We start from the raw sequence: 17646 nt of genomic DNA, 5'->3' as shown, positions 1-17646 counted from the left end.
TCTCAACTTCCCTTGACTAGATCTAAAATTTAGGTTGTAAATATAGGATATAGCCTTGTCATATGGAGAACTAGGCCTAGATTCAACTGATACTGCAAAGACATTAAATAGATGTCTTTTAAATATACACTTTGTCTTAAAGTGTATGGGTCTTATCGCATTTCACCATCTCATCTGACTAATATAATTTGCAAAATGGAAGGATTTCTCTGAAGAATATTTCAGTAGACTGACAAGAGATGAGTCAGTAGTTGAGCTGTTGTTTGTCTCAGAGATACTCAATTTAGGAATGTGTTCTTCAAAAACTTTGGAAGCATATAAGAAAAAGAAGGCACGTTTTATGTTTTGTGTGCTCCCTAAAAGCGGCAGTTTCTAAGCATTTTACTTTTAACAGACGGAGGTATATTGTGATGGAAGACTTCTATTTCTCCCAAATGTATTTCAGGAAATAATTGGTGAGGCTTCAGAACTTCTCAGTTTATTCACAATTGCACAGCTAGTGGTTAACACCATGGATGTCATTGGGGTATTCAGCATTTTTAGTGATGTAAATGCAGTAGGACTTGGACTTCAAACTTTAGAAAGGCTGCTCTAATCTCATGCAAATTTGTACTTCAATCTGCAAATCAGAGAGGTTTGCTACTTAGATTGTCACATGTTTGCTCTTTATTGTACTCCTTTAAATAATGAATTAAAAAGAAACTAAGAACGGCTTTGTATACAGGGAATATTGGCCCATTTTCATCTTACAAATCTCATTAAGTACTTTATAATCAGCTTATTATTCTGCTTCTGTTAAGAATGTTTTAGTCCACTTCTCTATGTAATGAATAATGATTGCCCTCTGTTTTCTACTTATTTTAGGACAGTAAACTGTTTGAGATAAAGATCTTGTATTTTTCAATGCTTCTTAGTAACCCTAAGCATCTGTGGTTCTATGTAGCTATAAATCTCTACAATTAAATACTTGTCCATAGGTACATCCCAGCTACATATCCACAAACAATATTTTATTCAGCAATATATATTGGAGCAACTTCTGTATACTATTTCTGGGACAGTGAGAATTTCTTAATATTATAAAGAAGTCCAGAGGTTTTTTTCCTATTATATTTAGCTGGGAAACAGAACTGTTATCTGAATTAACTTTCCTTTGGGCACTCAACAATTTAAATTATGTGTTAATTCTTAAACAGCTTTTACTTAAGAAGTTTACTCTGGCTCCAATGTCTTTTCAAGTTTGAGTTTTAGTTCTTATACTCTAATTCAAGTTATAAATTTATGTATCTTTGTCAGAATACAAGCTGTCTAGCACTTAATGCTAGAAATTGCCAGAAATAGAATACACAACCAGAAATTAATGTTTCAGCCACATCTGACAAAAAGGAAAAAAAACATACTTGTGTACAAAGGGTAATTATCATGATAATTCCTCTCTAATGAGTTATTTATCAGTACCTGTGTGTAAAAGTGGGTGGGCGGCCTTACACTTTTATGCACGGAAGGTGATCTTCAGACCCCTGGAGGATGTTGAAGTGGTTCTACAGACATATGGGAAAGGCAATTAGAAAATAAAAAACTGTCAGTTTGCAGAAGTTCGCTCTCTGGGATTTGTACATTCACTGGTAGGGGCAGGAGAATTACAGTTTGATGAATTGAAGATAATACTGAACATGAAAAGAAAGATGTTCCATATAAATAAATATTCTATATTTAGAATAGGGTGAATATTTCGTGGAATCAGTTCCAGGAATTATGATATTATGAGAAACTTTAAAACTTCTTTTGTTTGTGTTGCATAGAAAAGTCTGTAAAATATGGTAAGGACTGAATAGTCTGACAAGATAAATCCAATCAATTTCTTTATCAATATTCAATGAATGAACAGAAAGCAGAAGGTGCATAGTGTTAATACGGAAAATTATTTTAAGCATCAAGACACGCATGATAGATAATAGGAACAAAAGTATTTACATATAAATTGCCACAATTTACCTGGAAACAAATCTCATGCAATAATGCTCTTAAGTTAAGGGAACTGGATGACCTTTGTTCAAGAACTTTGAAAGAACTGGTACAGGAAATCTCACTCTTGTAGGGATTGTTAATAAGATTTTCAAATCAGGAACAGAATAATATTAAACATGTTATTTGTATTTTAAGATATTAGTAATGATCTGACATGTACACAGCCTTTTTCATTTAAGAAAGAAAAAGAAAAAAGTTTTGAAGACTTTTGAAGAGTTATTAGTCATCAAGACAAATATAAAATTGGATAAAATTGTTATGTGTTTATTAAATTAATTTGCTCTCTGCAACCTTATGTTGCAGACAAAATAGTAGGTGGACTCATAGAGGTGATCTTTGTTATAATGTTACTTGGGAAATTGCTATTTTAAATAGAAAACGTGAGTATAAGTAAGGAATTTTAAGGCAGATTAGGAGGTAGTAACAGAAGAAAAAAAGGACTGTAAGAAGGTAATGTTATTTCCTAAGTAAAATACTACTAGAGTTCAAGTATTTCACTGAGCACTTTTATTCATGGACTGCACTAGTGACATTTTCATATGACTCAGTGTTAGGAAACTACCACTACAGAGAAGAATCAGATTACAGGATCTTGCAGTAGTTCAGTAGCAGGGAATGTAAAGCTTACATGTTTGATGTCCTGACATTTTCTGAGACTATGAAAGAAAACAGAAAGTCTATTGATGACAATGAGCATAGGTTGACCACAACTGAAAAGCAAGTTCAGTTGCTAACCTTTTTTATGACATGATCTCAATGTTGAGATGGTTTGATTTTGCAAGGCCTGAATGTTTTGGTATAATACATTTATTGCTGACTAAGTTACAAACAGGCAGAAATTATTTGCTTATAAATAAAATTAAAAGCAATAAAACAAGGCTTTTAATTTTATTAATCAAATCAAATAAATAAAAACATCTTCATTCGTTAGTGTACATTACCTCTCAAATATTCCACTTTATAGTCCCATTTCAGAAAGAAATTATAGCAAGGTGGGTCATTTTTGGGGTTTTTTCTCAGAAAATTTATATCAAAGGTTTTAATTTGATAGAAAGCTCGAAGAGATAAGTTATTTATTACATTCTAATGGGTCACCTGCAACTTAGATTTTCAATAAGCTTTTTTGAGATTATTAAGAAGATTACTCAAATGTCTAAATCATATTATAAATCATAAATTGAAATTTAGTTGATTGAACTGTTTATTTCACATCAGAAAAGCATACTTGATATAAATATAAGATATATTAGGAGAAATGAGGTTTCAGTAAAAAATACCCCAAAGCATTGTCCTGTGTTTTACATGTGCCCATTCTACTGCTTTTCCTTCCCCATCCCAGAAAAGAAACTACCTAGATAGGAAAGTCTCAAAATAAAGTATGTCTAAGTAAGATTCCAAAAGAATTTTCAAGAAAAGTCCTTTTTCTCTGTTTCTTGTTGTAAAACATAACTGAATTGTTCAATTCAGGTAGTTATAATTGCTTTTAACAAATGCACTTATGTTCAGAATAATATATCATGCTTGGTAATATAAGAAGAAGGCATCTTCACCAAGCTAATGTGCAACTTAGTAGTGAATGTAATGCAAACATTACCAGATATGGTAAAAAAAAAAACACCAAAAAGTATTACCCAGTAAAATTTCATCCTACCTTGTCATTTAATTTACAAGTACTCTGAACAGTGTTCTATTTGAAATGCAGTTGACCACAATAATGCATAATAATCTCCATATTATAGAACAGGTCATGAATATTTGCTGGACATCTATTTAATCTTACTTCAGTTTGCTAACATTATATAAATTAAAAACTGTCATAATTTTCTCATAGTTTCCATTTTACAATTGTGAAAACATACAATTTGTTTTCTTGAATAACTGCCTCCAAACTGTTTTTGGGAATTTCAGTCATATATGGTATTTTCACTGAGGTAAAATTTTAGAATTTGTGATTAGTGGAAGTCTCTTCCTGTTTCACAGCAGACATGCATCCAGACTGGGAGTGTGTCATCAGGCCCATATTCCATAGCAGTAACATGACTCCTTACAGAGAGCTCAAGCTCTGCTTCTGGCCAAAAATAAGATAGCTAGTACATAGGAGGCAAAATAACTTGATAAACATGAGTCTGAACTGTCACTTATTTTAATATTTTGAGTCCGTATTCTGTCAGTAAACTAGAATAGTTGCTTTTCTTGCTTTTTTTAAGGCAAAGAAGATTGGTCAGTTAGTGGGTAGGAAAAAGGGTGCAATGGGAAAAGACAGAAAAATAATCTGTACTTCCTATTTACATTTCTTTTGCATAGATGTAAAGTTTCTGTTTATATTTCTGGAATGATCTGAAGGCATCTGAACCCTGTCTTATGCAATAGTAAGGTATGAGGTTTTGAGCAAAACCACTGGTGCTTAATTTGTGGAGGTATGTTGCTATGAAGGACATTTATTTTTCTTCAGGTATCACCAACCAGTGGTATTCAGAACAGAAAGATTATTTCTCTCCAAATGAGATCAAAAGATAGTTTAATCTTCCTGGGATGCCCTGGCATTCTTTTCCACACCACTCCTTCTCTGCCAGTTTAAATCTATGGAGCCTTAAGGATCTTTTTATATCAGTTATAAGATATAAATGGCACAAGAAAAGTATAACAATAACTGAAGCTTACTATATGAAATTAGGAAAAATAACTATTATTATACAACTAAGAAGATCTTACATTTTAAAATGAGATTACCTGAAAAAATCTCTTACTCTATTTGAAGGGAAATGAGAGAGACACAGAACAAGCTAAGAATTTAATAGAAGACACATAAAATATTAATTTTTCAAAGTTTTTGACCTGAAGATTCTTTGGACTTCAAAAAGGGCTGGGACTTGGATGGAGAGTGTTCTGCTCAAATTACATTTATAGTTCAGCACATCATTTTCAGAACAAAAATATACTTGATAACTAAGCTCTTTTTGTTCGTAAGGGATAGCTGCAAGCTCTTAGCAACATTACCTAATTCATGATTGTTGTTCAAAACTGAGCTATATGTTTTTTGAAGTTGTGTCTTTTAGTAGTCATTTTAATGCAATAATTATGACTCTAAGCTCTCAAGCCCTCGGGGCAAGTTATGTGGTGTGGGTTATTTCCCCACTGCACAGTGCTCATTTAGACTTCTCTGAGTACAGGAAACAAATTTTCTCTCATTTTTCAGTTCAAAGTGCCTGAAATCATGTGAGACTCTGTTAGAGCGCACTGGGGTGATGTTCCCATAGCATGACACCAAATGCATGTGCCTTGTCTTATGATTCATCTTGAAAATATCTGAGGGTGGAAGGTCTTTAGGGATTTAACAAGAATGCATAGGGAGAATAGGGACAAACTACTTCTATCTGGACTGCTTGTAGCAAGTGCTTCTAAGTTGCACAGGTTTTTCTTTCTGAAGATTTACTTTCCTTACTCCAGAAGGGAGTCCAATAGAGAGCTGATTTACTTGCAGGGCAGATGGCAGAGGAAGAACACAGGAGAGAATCCTAAGTTTCTTGTCTTGACATACACTCATATAGCACTTGTTTGTGAGCGAAGAAGTCTAAAATGTGTTAAGGAGCTCACTGGGTTTATCTGCTCACTCTGATGAGGACTCTGATGAGATGAATCTGTGCCTTTACTTTCTGTGCTAAAATTGCTGAAGACAACTTGGGGGGACCCTAAAAAGTTGTATGACTAACGGCCTATCATTTGGATGATTTCCTTCAACCATGTGCAGTGGCATACATTTCTTACCATTTCATTAACCACACTGATACTATAATCTATGTGGTCTTCGTGGAAAGTTTATAAACAATGATGCCATCCCAATACTGAAAAAAATTAAAATTAATCCCAAATGTGGACATTTTTCACATCCATGTTATATTTCCATAATATTACAGATGAATAAATACTAGGTGAGTGCTAATTTTTCTGTTTTAAATAATATCTTTACCTTTTTTTTCTTAAAAATGCATGCAAAAATGCTCTCCTTTTTATTTTTTTAATAAGACTTTTATTTCAGCTTTCTTCCCAAAACTTGAAATTACCATCTGCATTGGTCAGTTGTGTTAGCAATGTATTTATTGCATGCATTTTGAAACTTTTTATGGAATTAAAAAGTTTGATAAGGTTTTTTTTTTTAATTGATACTTATTCAGAATCTACTGTTTTAAGTCACCAGCTCATCTTGCATAGTCTTAAAAAATCTGCCATTGGTCATTATTACTATTTCATAATGACACTGATGAAATTTCTGTGAACTCATATTAGGAGATTGCTTTTCAGCATTGCTTTAAGAATTATTATTACCTTTCCAGATACAGGTATTGCCCTTTGTACTACTGTTTTTTAAGCAAAATATTTTATCCAATTATTTTTTTGCCCCCATTTTACAAAAATCAAAAGATGCAGCAAATTAAACTGATGTCTTTGAAAAATTTTGACTCAATCTAGGCATACAAATGTATGTCCTATAAGCCCCTGGTGCAGTTTTCTCCTCAGGATGTGTACATCTGTATGATATATTTTCATTGGTTTTGTTGAGTTTTGCATTAAAAATCTAACAATGGTAGAATGGTTCTTATCTCTCTTAGAACTGTCATAATTTAGAAAGGTATGCAGTGATAGAACATTGGATAGAAGGTTTTAAAATAAAAGAGAGTTGATTCAGAGTAGGTGTAGGAAAGAAATTTCTTACAATGTGAAATACTGGACCAGATTCCCAAGAGAGCTGGTGGATGACCTGTCCCTGGAAACATTCAGGGTCGGCTTGGACATGGCTCTAAAAAAGCCTGATCTAGTTGAAGATGTCCCTGCCATTGCAGGGACATGACCTTTAAAGGAGCCTTCCAACCCAGACCATTCCATGCAGGATAAAGGCCAGAAGTGTTACAAGGGAAACTCTTCCTCTGGTGTCTGCTAGTGCATTTGCATCTATGAGAGGAGCAAAGAAAATATTCTAGAGGACTTCAGTTTAACAGCCATAGACCTTAATCAATTTTCAAGTGAATTTTCTGGTATGGATAGTAATTGAAAATCTGAGTCCTGTGGGAGGAAGACTGCAAAGAATTGGAGATGCAAATAATCCTCTCTTTGGTTTGTCTTTAAAAAAAAAAAAAAAAAAACAGAATGAAAAGGTGTTTGCAATTTGCAGTGTTAATAGGCTGGTTAAAAATAAGGTTAATAGGACATATTATTTAATTCTCCCTTTTTAGATATTTCACTGGGCAACAAGAACTGAAGGATTCCCAAGATTATTGAGAGAGAGAAAGAGGATAGATCCTCACTCTGTAGTCCAATGCAACTGTTGTTGGAAGTGAGAAAAGGTTCCAGACAATCTGGTTCCTACTACCAATATACTTTTTCCCAGCTAAATTCAGTGGAAAATAGTCAAGAAGACTTTGTATAATGACTGGAGTTTAGGGTTCCCCTACATCAGGGAAGAGTCATAATTACTTGTAGATTCCTGTTTGTGTCTATTATTCACCCTCCAACTTCTTCATGCCTAGTTCAGATTCTGCTTGAACGAGGAAGTTGGACTTGCTGTCATACAGCCTAAATTCTAGTTGTCAGAGCACTCTTCTGGTAACCAAAGAATCAAATTAAAATCTGCTTCCAATTTTGTTTCTTTGTTTGTTGTTGTTTTGCTTTGTTATTTGTGCTTTGTTGGGTTTTTAAATTTTTTTAAATTTTAATGCACAGTGGTTGGCAATTTATTATGGGCTTGAACGGGAAGAATTTCACAAGCCAACCTATTTTACTGGGTAAAGTCTCTAGCTTTAATTTATCCCTGCTCTGGAAAGCCCATATATTGTGCACTTCAGCTTGCTGGTGAGTTCTTTAACTGGTCTGTAGTACTGTATAGTAACTTTGTATACGCCCACACTCCTTCTGCAACTCTGCTTCTGAATGAAATTAGCTGAGTCAATGGGTGCTATGCTTTGTGCTGAACTTAACACTAAAGAAAAACAGAGAAATTGTAACACATATTCAGAATAGACTCATTCACAGATTTCAAATGTTGTGACAGGTCAGTGCTGAGAAGCTATTTCTCAAGATAGTACAAGTCATTACGTAACTCTAGTGTTGAAAATGTCAGTGCCTGTGAGTGATCGGGCAAGCATGCAGTAAGATAAGTGCAATATGAAATAGTAATGATGGTGCAGAATTGTGTAGCATTTGCTACAGTTAATATTTCATAATAAGTTTATCTGGCTTAGAGAAAGCAGTAGATAACTGGAATAGATGGTTTTTTTTTCATATTCAGATTAATCACATGATGTTGCAGCTTTTAGAGTTTTGTTTATATTATCTTCAAATGTCTCTGCTATAAATTCCCAAACTAATTGGGAAGTGTGGCATAGGGGTGCTTTTTACATACAGCATGAACATAACATAGTTATAACACCTTACCTGGTCTCTTTAAAGTCATACTAAATATTTATCTCTACTGAACAATTATATATTTTGTTTTGTAGCATCTTTGTGAAAAATGCTAACTTTCATTCTCATTATTTCTAATTCTCAGAGTTAACTTTCTATCATGGTTGTACTTAAATGACAAAAAAAGGTCACCTTCTGTATAGAGTACTAGAACATAAATGATGATAGAGCCCCTTTAAATTTTGTAATCTTTCGTACTTTTGTGCTGTAAGTCTTCAAATAGGTAGTAATATCAGTAATATATAAGTGTTGAGTAATATAAAAATGTGTGTGGCAGTATAGGCTCCTTTTTTATACTGAATAGAAATAAATGCCATTTCACTGTCAATACACTGTGACATTCAAGTACTTTAATATTTTATTCTTTCTTCAGAGTGGCATCAACTCTACTAGGGCTAATTCTAGGGTATTGTAGAATAAGGTTGTGACAAGCAACAGAAATGATCTTAAGGAAATAGGATCTATACAAATGTGACGTGCAGTAGCTTATCATGTTACTCCCAAGTTCACCCACACCCTAATCAAATACAAAGTCTTATCACACGTTTTAATGTCATTGAAGTTGCAGCTGGCTTCCATACTGCAGGATTTCCTGTCCAAAAGGGCAATGGGTCGTTAGAAGTTTAAGAAGCCTTAGTACAGTGTAAACCATTTAGAAGAATGGCTAGCAAACAATGTATGCCCTGGGTATGCTGAAGTATAAAAGTCTAGGAATCTTTTCCATCTCAGCACAGATCAACATGGTGAACCCTGCTTCCTGCGCGTCTCTTTTCCTGCAGATTTTTGCACTTCCATGCAAAATTTTCAGTGCTTTCTGTCATCCTGGAGGCACGCACCGTCCTAAGGAAGGCTCTTCCGCTGGTGCCCCGTCCTTCCCCTCCATCCCGGGCGGGTGGGAGCGGCAGGGCAGGTTGCGCGGTGCCGGGAGAACCCACCTAGAGGGCCCCCTTGACGCCAGCACAGCCTCTGCCAGGCAGAGCCCTCTCCGCAGCCGAGCCCAGTCTGCTGCAGGACCAGTGCCACGCAGCCCGACACTGTCCGGGGCTGCCGCGGCTGCTGCTGCTGCTGCTGGGCGAGGAGACCGGCAGCCCGAGGGCAGGCTGCACATTCTGGTCCGGGAAAGGGAAGTGTGAGCCTGTTGACTCTGCATTGCTTCAAAATAGATGCCGTCTCTGTAGCCTGGGCTTAAGAATCTTCCCGAGGATGTTTGCCAGAGCGTAAGGAGTGATAACTACTGTCTGGGAGCTGAATTGGGATAAAAGGACAGCAGAGAAAGAATGCTTAGGTAACACGGGACTTACAGCTTTGCTTTCGTTTTGCAACATACCAATTGATGCACGTGGGTTTATATACAGTATAATATCAAAACAGAACTAGACTCTGCAGTGAGAGTCAATAGCTTAGTCATTTCACTTAAAGGGAGCAGGCAGCCTTATTACGGGGTTAGACAGCAAAAATGAATTTGATCATGACATGATCATATCTCTTGATGGTATCTAACTCTAGTCCTGTCCTATGGAGTGGAAAAAGCATACTTCCTTCCTTCTTTCTTAGCTGAAGAAACAAAGTCACAGTATCAAATTCAGAGAGAAGTTTGGGGTTGTTGTGCAAGGCTATTAAACATCCTTCTGTTCCCCAGGCTCGTAAGAAAGGAAAACTGCATTAAATTGATCATTGATGAATATGTGTCTAAGAAAGAAGAAAAAGCAGTATTCATTTCTGAACATGGCAAAGCAGTCTGAAGTTACACATCTCCCCCTAAACACTGATTTGGCACAGATGGCAAGAAACTATCTTTTAACTAACCTTTTCCAACTGTCCAAAATGCTGCATATGAAGATGCTTTAATTCACAGTCAAAGCACTTGGATTTTTTTCAAGGCAAACTGTTGGCATTGTCAGAACAGTTTCTGTATACTGATTAGTTTAATGTTTTTTTTAAAATAGCAAGTGATGCATAAATGGATGGACGTGTACCTAGAAAACCTGTGAGAAGTCTTTCACTGGATCCTGGGAATTTTTATTTTTGTGGATTACAGTAATTCTTGCAATAATCCCTGCTGTTGACTGCTCATGCAGTTGTTCTGGCATGCATCTATGAATACCATAACAGATAAATCAGTCTGACAAGGAAAACACTAATGTTGGAAGACCTGTGAACATGATGCATGTGAATAATTTCCCCTTTAGGAGGCATTCATGGATATGGTGAGTAATCAATACACATTATAGACTGTTAAACTCAGAATGCTTGTTTGCAAAATACTGTGACAACTACAAGATGCTATGTTTTTGCCTAAATAAATGTCAAGTGAGGACCAACAGAGCTATGAAAGAAATGAAAATCAGACAGAGATAGTAGTGATGAAGTAATATGAGTTTAGCACTTCTTCATATTTGCAAAATAGGCAAGTCATAGAAATTGTATTGCTATGGTCATGTTTTCTTACATAAGTACTTTGAGCAAGGTGATGTATTTTCTTCCTGTATCAAAGGAATAGTTCTTCACATTTCTTTCTTAGCCTGATTTGAAGAAAATAATGAAGCCACATATTTATCCTATGGTTGGTTTGTCCTAGAACTTATTTGTTTATATACTTTCAAGTGACCTGAAAAAAATGCTCATTCATATGGCAATTCAGTGATTACTTATTAAAGATATGCGTAAATGCTGTAGAATGTTTTTGTATGGGAGGTTCTTCAACGTGGCGTTTGAAAGACAATCATATAGCATTAAAATCCCTTTATCATCATTAAAACATCTGTTTCCTCTTTGAATCACAGGCATCTATAGTCCTTCCTGACTGAAAAATCTTTCTACTTGCCTTGCAAAATAGTGCAGTCAACTTGCTTATAAATTCTACCAGTGGTTGTTGCGTCATGTCTTCTTCCTGATGCTGGAATTAGTGTCTTGGTTAGAGCTTAATGAAGATTGTTAGCTAGGGCAAATATACTTCCCCATGAAACTTTTGCCCTTTGGGTAAACGCGAAGTCTTTCAGAGCACTGGAAGCAAACCCGTTTTGGAAGCTGCTGAAGCGAGCCAGCCCTCGGGCGGGCGGCGGGGCGGTGTGCGCGGCAGGGCGCTGTGCCGCTGTGCCGGTGCTGGGCAGGGCCGGGCCGGGCCGCGCCGCCGGGACCCGCCGGGGCCGCGCGGGGCCGCGCCGCCGTCACCGCCCGCGCGCCGCCAATGGCAGCGCTCGCGCGCCGCGCGTCACCGCGGGGGGGCGGCGCCGCGCGGACAATTAGCGGGCGCGCGCTGCTGCCGGCGCCTCTGCTCGTGCTGTTAATTACGGCTGGTCCCGCCCGGCCCTCAGAGCGGTCGGGCCCCTAAAGCCTCGGGAGAGCCAGCTTCGCGCCGCATCCCCCCCACAGAATTGTTAGCGACATCTCGGATGTGTTTCCTCCTCCTTTTTGGCGGCTTTTTTTTGCAGAGTGTGCCGGAAAGGACACTGCAGGTGTGCCCGCACCTGACAGGGAAAGCACTTCCATTGTCTTCTAAGAATATGGTTTACTTTGTTTTTATTCACTTAGAGGAACGTTTTAAGCACTCCTTAACCCACAGGTTAATCTCCTGACTAAGCATTTTTCAAACATGAGCAGTGAAGTCTGCTGAAAGACGTTAGGAACGAACCGTCAGTTTTTTATTCATCTTCTCTAAAAGCTGCTTACCTGTCTTCCCTGTCTGCTCCTTGCCACCCCTTGCTCTCTGCCACAGTATGTGAGCCCATTGTCTGGGGAAGCCCAGCAGAAGTGTTTTATGGGAAGACATGGAAGATAATTATATGTTCTGTATTTTCTATTTTAACTGAATGCAAACCATACCATGGTTTCTGCCTGCATTTGTGCTAACCTAATCACAGGCCTTAATTTAGAATGCAAATGTTTTTAGCATGCTGTTGTTCATGTCAGCTCTCAGAGAATAGGCAAGTTTGCTTATTCATGCTACAGTAGGTCTGTAAGGGGCATTTTTGAGTGTCAGATGTTAAGTTGCAAGTCATTGGTTTTCCTTTAATTCTGAAGCCTCAAAAATCTATGCAATGACTGTAAGGTGTGCTATCCTTTTCTACTGAGAGTGGAAATTGTCATGAAATGTTCTGCATATATATGTATGCACTCTCTCATTCTACTTTCAGATGTCCTTTAGAGGATGACAATGAAAATAAAAGAAGGAATATCTTTCACGGGACACAAATAGTTTTATGTTTATTAATACAAATACTAGTTGATCATCTTTAATAATGTTTGTTCACTGCTTATGCAACACATCAAAGGTGCCCTTTGGCCTGTGTCATATGCGTCATGATGTTTGTAACCTCTATGAGCATGCAGAACCAAATATTTTAGAACTACATAATTGATATTAAAGTTATTTTCTGTACCTTAGAGACATGCATTTTGCCTTCATGGGCCAGTTCCTGCTTGCCTTGCATAGCATATGGGGAGAAGGAGTTGTGGGGAATAAAAATGTGAACCTTTCTGAAATACAATAAATAGTTTTGAATATCCAGGATTTAATGTTGTGTAACAAGCCAAGGGAGTGGATGTGTCTTTTGTGTTAGGCCCTCTATTGGGATTTGGGGAAAGAATGGCCAAAAAAAGTGATGGCCTGTATAGCAAGGTTTGATTTGGAACCCATAACCTTTGGTAAATGTAGTGGAAATCTCAGTATCTGAACCCTCCTGATTATGTTAGCAAAAGTAGGAATGGACTACTGGCAAAAAGCAGCAACTTGTGTGTTCCTAGGCAGTATGACTGGGAGCACAACTATATCAGACAGATAAATGTAGCTATAATGTAAATAGATTCTAAATGGATTGCTAAGCAGAGACTGGAGTAAGCAAAATAGAGTATTTTGTCTGAAACTGTTTCAGAGTTTGGATAACAGAGGAGCAAATATAAAATACATTTAAGAAGTGCAGTGGTTGGAGCAAGTGATGTCCTGGATAAGTCTAAAGTTAGGCCTGGAAATACTGAAACATTTGTGGTGATAATTGGAGGAGTAGGATTTTATAGCTACTTACCACATTACACACTATACAGCATAAATTATGTATCAACAGTATGTAGCCTACTGCCATTCACACTGGAAATTATTTTAGAAACATTTACTGCTGAATTATGTAACCTGGCTTTCCTTTCCATTGCATTCTATCTGCATTTGTGATGACAAACCAAATAAAGATGCATTCAATTTCAGCTTGCTTAATTACATAATGTAAACAACTACTGCATGTGCCTTTTGGTTTTACCATAAGGAAAATAGAAGTGGCAAAAGCATGTCTGCCTTTAAACTGGCAAAGATTTGAAATTAATCCACAGAATAATACCTTAACTTCAGAATGGAAAATGTAACCTGTGACTGTTCAACTTTTTCTATCAAATTTCAGCCTATTGAGATTGAATAAAATTTAGTTTGCTTATCAGGGCAGAGAATAAAAGAAAAAGAATCCTCTCTTGGTCCCTTTTTAATCCCCCCATATTTACTTGAGTATTATTTTCTATATACTTAATGAAAAACAGTGCAAATGCGTGGTTATACCTGTTACCCTTTGCCTCATATAAATTTTATTTTTAACTGTTTTTTCAAAAATTTCTTACTATCATCATTTATCATCAATAACATGATTTATAATCAGTGCTGTCTAACAGGGGAAGTCATGGATGACTGCAGGTTGACCAGTTTGATGACTGTCCATAAGAAAAGCTGGAAGGAGAATCTGGGGAACTACAGGCCTGTCAACCTGACCTTGGTGCTGGGGAAGGTCATGGAACAGATCACCTTGAGAATCATTATGTGGCACTTGAAGGACAAGCAGAGGATTAGGCTCAGCCCACATGGATTTAGAAAGGCATGTTCTGTGTGATCGACCTGGTTGCCTTTTGTGACCCGGTGAACTGCCCAGTTGATGAGGGAAAGGTTGTGGATGGAGCCTACCTGGGCTGCAGGGAAGCCTTTCCCACAACAACACTATTTCCCACAGCATTCTCCTGGCAAAGCTGACTGCCCACGGAGTGAACAGGTGCCTCCCTTGCTGGGTTAAAAACTGTCAGGATGGCTGGACCCAGAGAGTGGCTGTGAATGGTGACAGTCACAAGTGACATTTTCCTGAGCTCAGGACTGGGACCAGCCCTGTTCAGTTTCCTTATTGATGATCTAAATGAGGGCATTGGGTGCGCTTTCAGTAAATTCACAGATGACACCAGGCTGGGTGGGAGTGTTGATGTCCTGGAGAGTGGGAAGGCTCTGCAGAGGGATCTGGGCAGGCTGGATCATGGCTGAGGCCAGTGGTGTGAGGTTCCACAAGGCCCAGTGCTGGGTCCTGCCCTTGGGTCACAACAGCCCCAGGCAGCTCCACAGGCTGGGACAGAGTGGCTGGAAAGGAGCTGGGGGTGCTGGTGACAGCAGCTGGACATGAACCAGGCTGTGCCCAGGGGGCCAAGAAGGCCAATGGCATCCTGGCCTGGATCAGCAATGCTGTGGCCAGCAGGGCCAGGGCCGGGATTGTCCCCCTGCACTTGGCTTCTATGCTGATGAGGCTGCACCTCAAATCTTGTGTCCATCTCTGAGCACCCCTCTCCTTGAAAGACACTAAGGGGCAGGAGCAAGGCCAGAGATGGACAATGGAAGTGAGGGAGATAGGGGAGTTTATCCTGGAGAAAAGGAGGCATTATCATACTCCAGAACTGCCTGAAAGGAGATTGCAGCCAGATGGGGGTTGACCTCTTCTCCCAGGAGACATGTGGCAGGGTAAGAGGACATGGCCTTAGGGGGTTCAGCTGGGACATCAGGAAGAATATTTTCACTGAATTGTTGTTAAGCTTTAGAATATGATGCCCAGGGAGGTGGTAAAGTCACCATTCCTGAGATGTTAAAAAATGACTAGACATGACACTTAGTTCTGTGGTCTAGTTGACAAGGTGGTCAGTTTAAGGTTGGAGTCCATGATCTTCAAGGTCCTTTCCAAGTCAAATGATTCTGTGATTAGTAAATCCCTGAAAGAATGCAATTGTTAATAAACTTCAATCTTCTGTTTTTGCCAGTATTCTAAAATAATGATGCCAATTTTTTTTTTTTTGCCTCTTAGGGAATAGTACTTGATTTTCAGCCAGCCAAAATTGGTTTGGCTTTCCATTATTATGCAAGTTATTATAGTCTATAAAAGTAGAATATGTAGCTGTAAAGAAAACTGATGGAAAATGAAGATATTATGCTAATTCCTGAAATCAACTTTTCGTTATGTTCCTAGGATGTGATGAGTCCCCTCAGCTCATGAAGTTGTCATGGGGAACTGAATCTGACCAGTGCTATGCCCTTCTCATGGCATAACTGTTCACTTCTAACAGAAATGTTTAATGCAGTATTTATTCATCTGCTTTTTCTAGAAGAATTTTATTATCTATATTTTATAGTGGCAGAAGAAAAAAGGCTTCTTTCCTAACTGCGTTTCAATACAGTATTTAAATAGCTTTCATATATTTTACGCTTAACATATGATCACTACAGGAACATCTCAGGTTATCCTTTGGAAATCTGGATTTGAACCTAAGTTTGGGAAAAAAAAGAGAAAGGTTTCCTAAACTAAGAAAGAATCTTTAAGAGCAAAGAATATTGGTCTCTGAAAAGTAGATTTTGACAGTACTTACTGTTAAATATGAAAGGTCACCTAAATCCCTGTTTTCTTATGCTCAGTGACTGGTGAAACTTTTCTCTGGGCATAGTCGAAGTCTATTTCTCAAGTGAAAATGAATGTAGTAGGATGTAGTAGGATACTGACTGAAACAAAATGTTAAATTTTAAGGTCTCTTATGCCTTTTCTTTTGTATTTATAACACCTCATTTGCCCAGTAGCATCTAACCAGCATTCAGCATGCTGAATATCAGATAAGAGATTAAATAATTTTTGCTGTTTGGAAGGAGCACAAGGGTTCATTTGTTTTTAGTTTTTTGGTTTGTTTTTTTTTTTTTTAATATTAGCAGTCATTTGACTTACTGTAATGTTTGCATGTGAAAAGTTGAAAGTACTCCAGATACCATACTCAGCTAAGCCTGCCAGCACCCCTGATGGGTAGGTTAGATAGGTATCTGTATATGTGTATGTAAATTACCCCTTACCACAGAAATGCTCTATAGTCTTCCATACAATAGTTACGGCACATTTGCATGCAAAATTTATTCTGCATGGGCAAGATAATTTAACTATACAAGCTAATATTAACTCTAATTAATCAATTTGGATGTCCTAGATAGATGAGTATGCTGTTGGGATTCTAATCTATTTTTCCAGAATAATGAGATCATATAACCTGCATTTTCAGATTACTATTATGTTAATATTACCGCAACTGACTCAAATGGAACTTTTTTATATTTGAAATGTGGATCTTGCCAAGCCCTGTCTTCTGGTCTTCTGTCCTCAGCATATAATCTGTAAATGAAGCTGTTATTGTCGAGCTTGGTCCTTGTGATGTACTACTGTTTTTGTCAATTCAGTTTGAAAACACTTTGACATGCTATGCCTCATTATAAGTAGGGAATAGATTTTATCATTTTCATCTATGTTCAAGTCATTTTTTGAAGCGTCCTGTAAACTTGCTGAAAGTCTTGCTGTCACTTAATATAATCCTGATTTATATCTTCATGGAAAATCCAGTCACAATAGTAGAAACTAAACTGAAGTTTCTTCAACTCATAAAACACCAGTTGAGTGTTCATGCAGTTTTTCTACAGTCTTTTCACACTTAACTGTACGCCTCACACTCAAAAACAGTTGCCTTTTCTTTGAGAAGAGTTAATCCATACTGCAGTTTCATGCAGCAAAAACTGTCCTGCACCACTACCTACTAGGTATAATTTAATAATTAAGAAAAAATACTTCAAAATCTATTAAGGTGTTATTACATTAGGTATGACTGATTACACATTTGTTGTTTATAAGTAATTTCATTTATGAAGTATTTGTATAATTTATAGAGTATTTTGTAAGTGGGTAAGTGGGTGCTTATATTGTTTCTAAACATTGTGGCCCAAGTTTAGTGGATGTGGTCTTTATTTGAAGTGGAATGGCTCATACTGAAAAAAGAAATTATAGTGTTAAATAAAATGGTAAATTAGCAGGTTTTCTTGAAATCCATGCATTTGTTATTCATAGACAGCCAAAGAAT

The 17646-nt window shown here is 37.4% G+C and overlaps 1 protein-coding gene across 4 annotated transcripts in view; it reads left to right on the top strand.

Moving 5' to 3' along the window:
* Positions 1 to 17646, top strand: part of PDE4D (phosphodiesterase 4D) — a 353397-nt gene that overhangs the window by 94034 nt on the left and 241717 nt on the right. The window contains exons 1-2 of one of the 4 annotated variants that reach the window (XM_026795167.2): positions 9633 to 9769; positions 10431 to 10691. The exons of 2 other annotated variants lie outside the window; for them this stretch is intronic. In XM_026795167.2, the coding sequence (XP_026650968.1) occupies positions 10645 to 10691 (47 nt within the window). In that variant the 5' untranslated portion in view covers positions 9633 to 9769; positions 10431 to 10644. Of the gene's footprint in view, positions 1 to 9632; positions 9770 to 10430; positions 10692 to 17646 lie in introns of those variants that run through there. One more of the 4 variants, XM_074533512.1, reaches the window with a different exon arrangement.

Source organism: Zonotrichia albicollis, chromosome Z, assembly GCF_047830755.1.
Source record: "Zonotrichia albicollis isolate bZonAlb1 chromosome Z, bZonAlb1.hap1, whole genome shotgun sequence".
Classification (NCBI taxonomy): Eukaryota; Metazoa; Chordata; class Aves; order Passeriformes; family Passerellidae; genus Zonotrichia; species Zonotrichia albicollis.
This window is presented reverse-complemented; position numbering and strand designations above follow the sequence as displayed.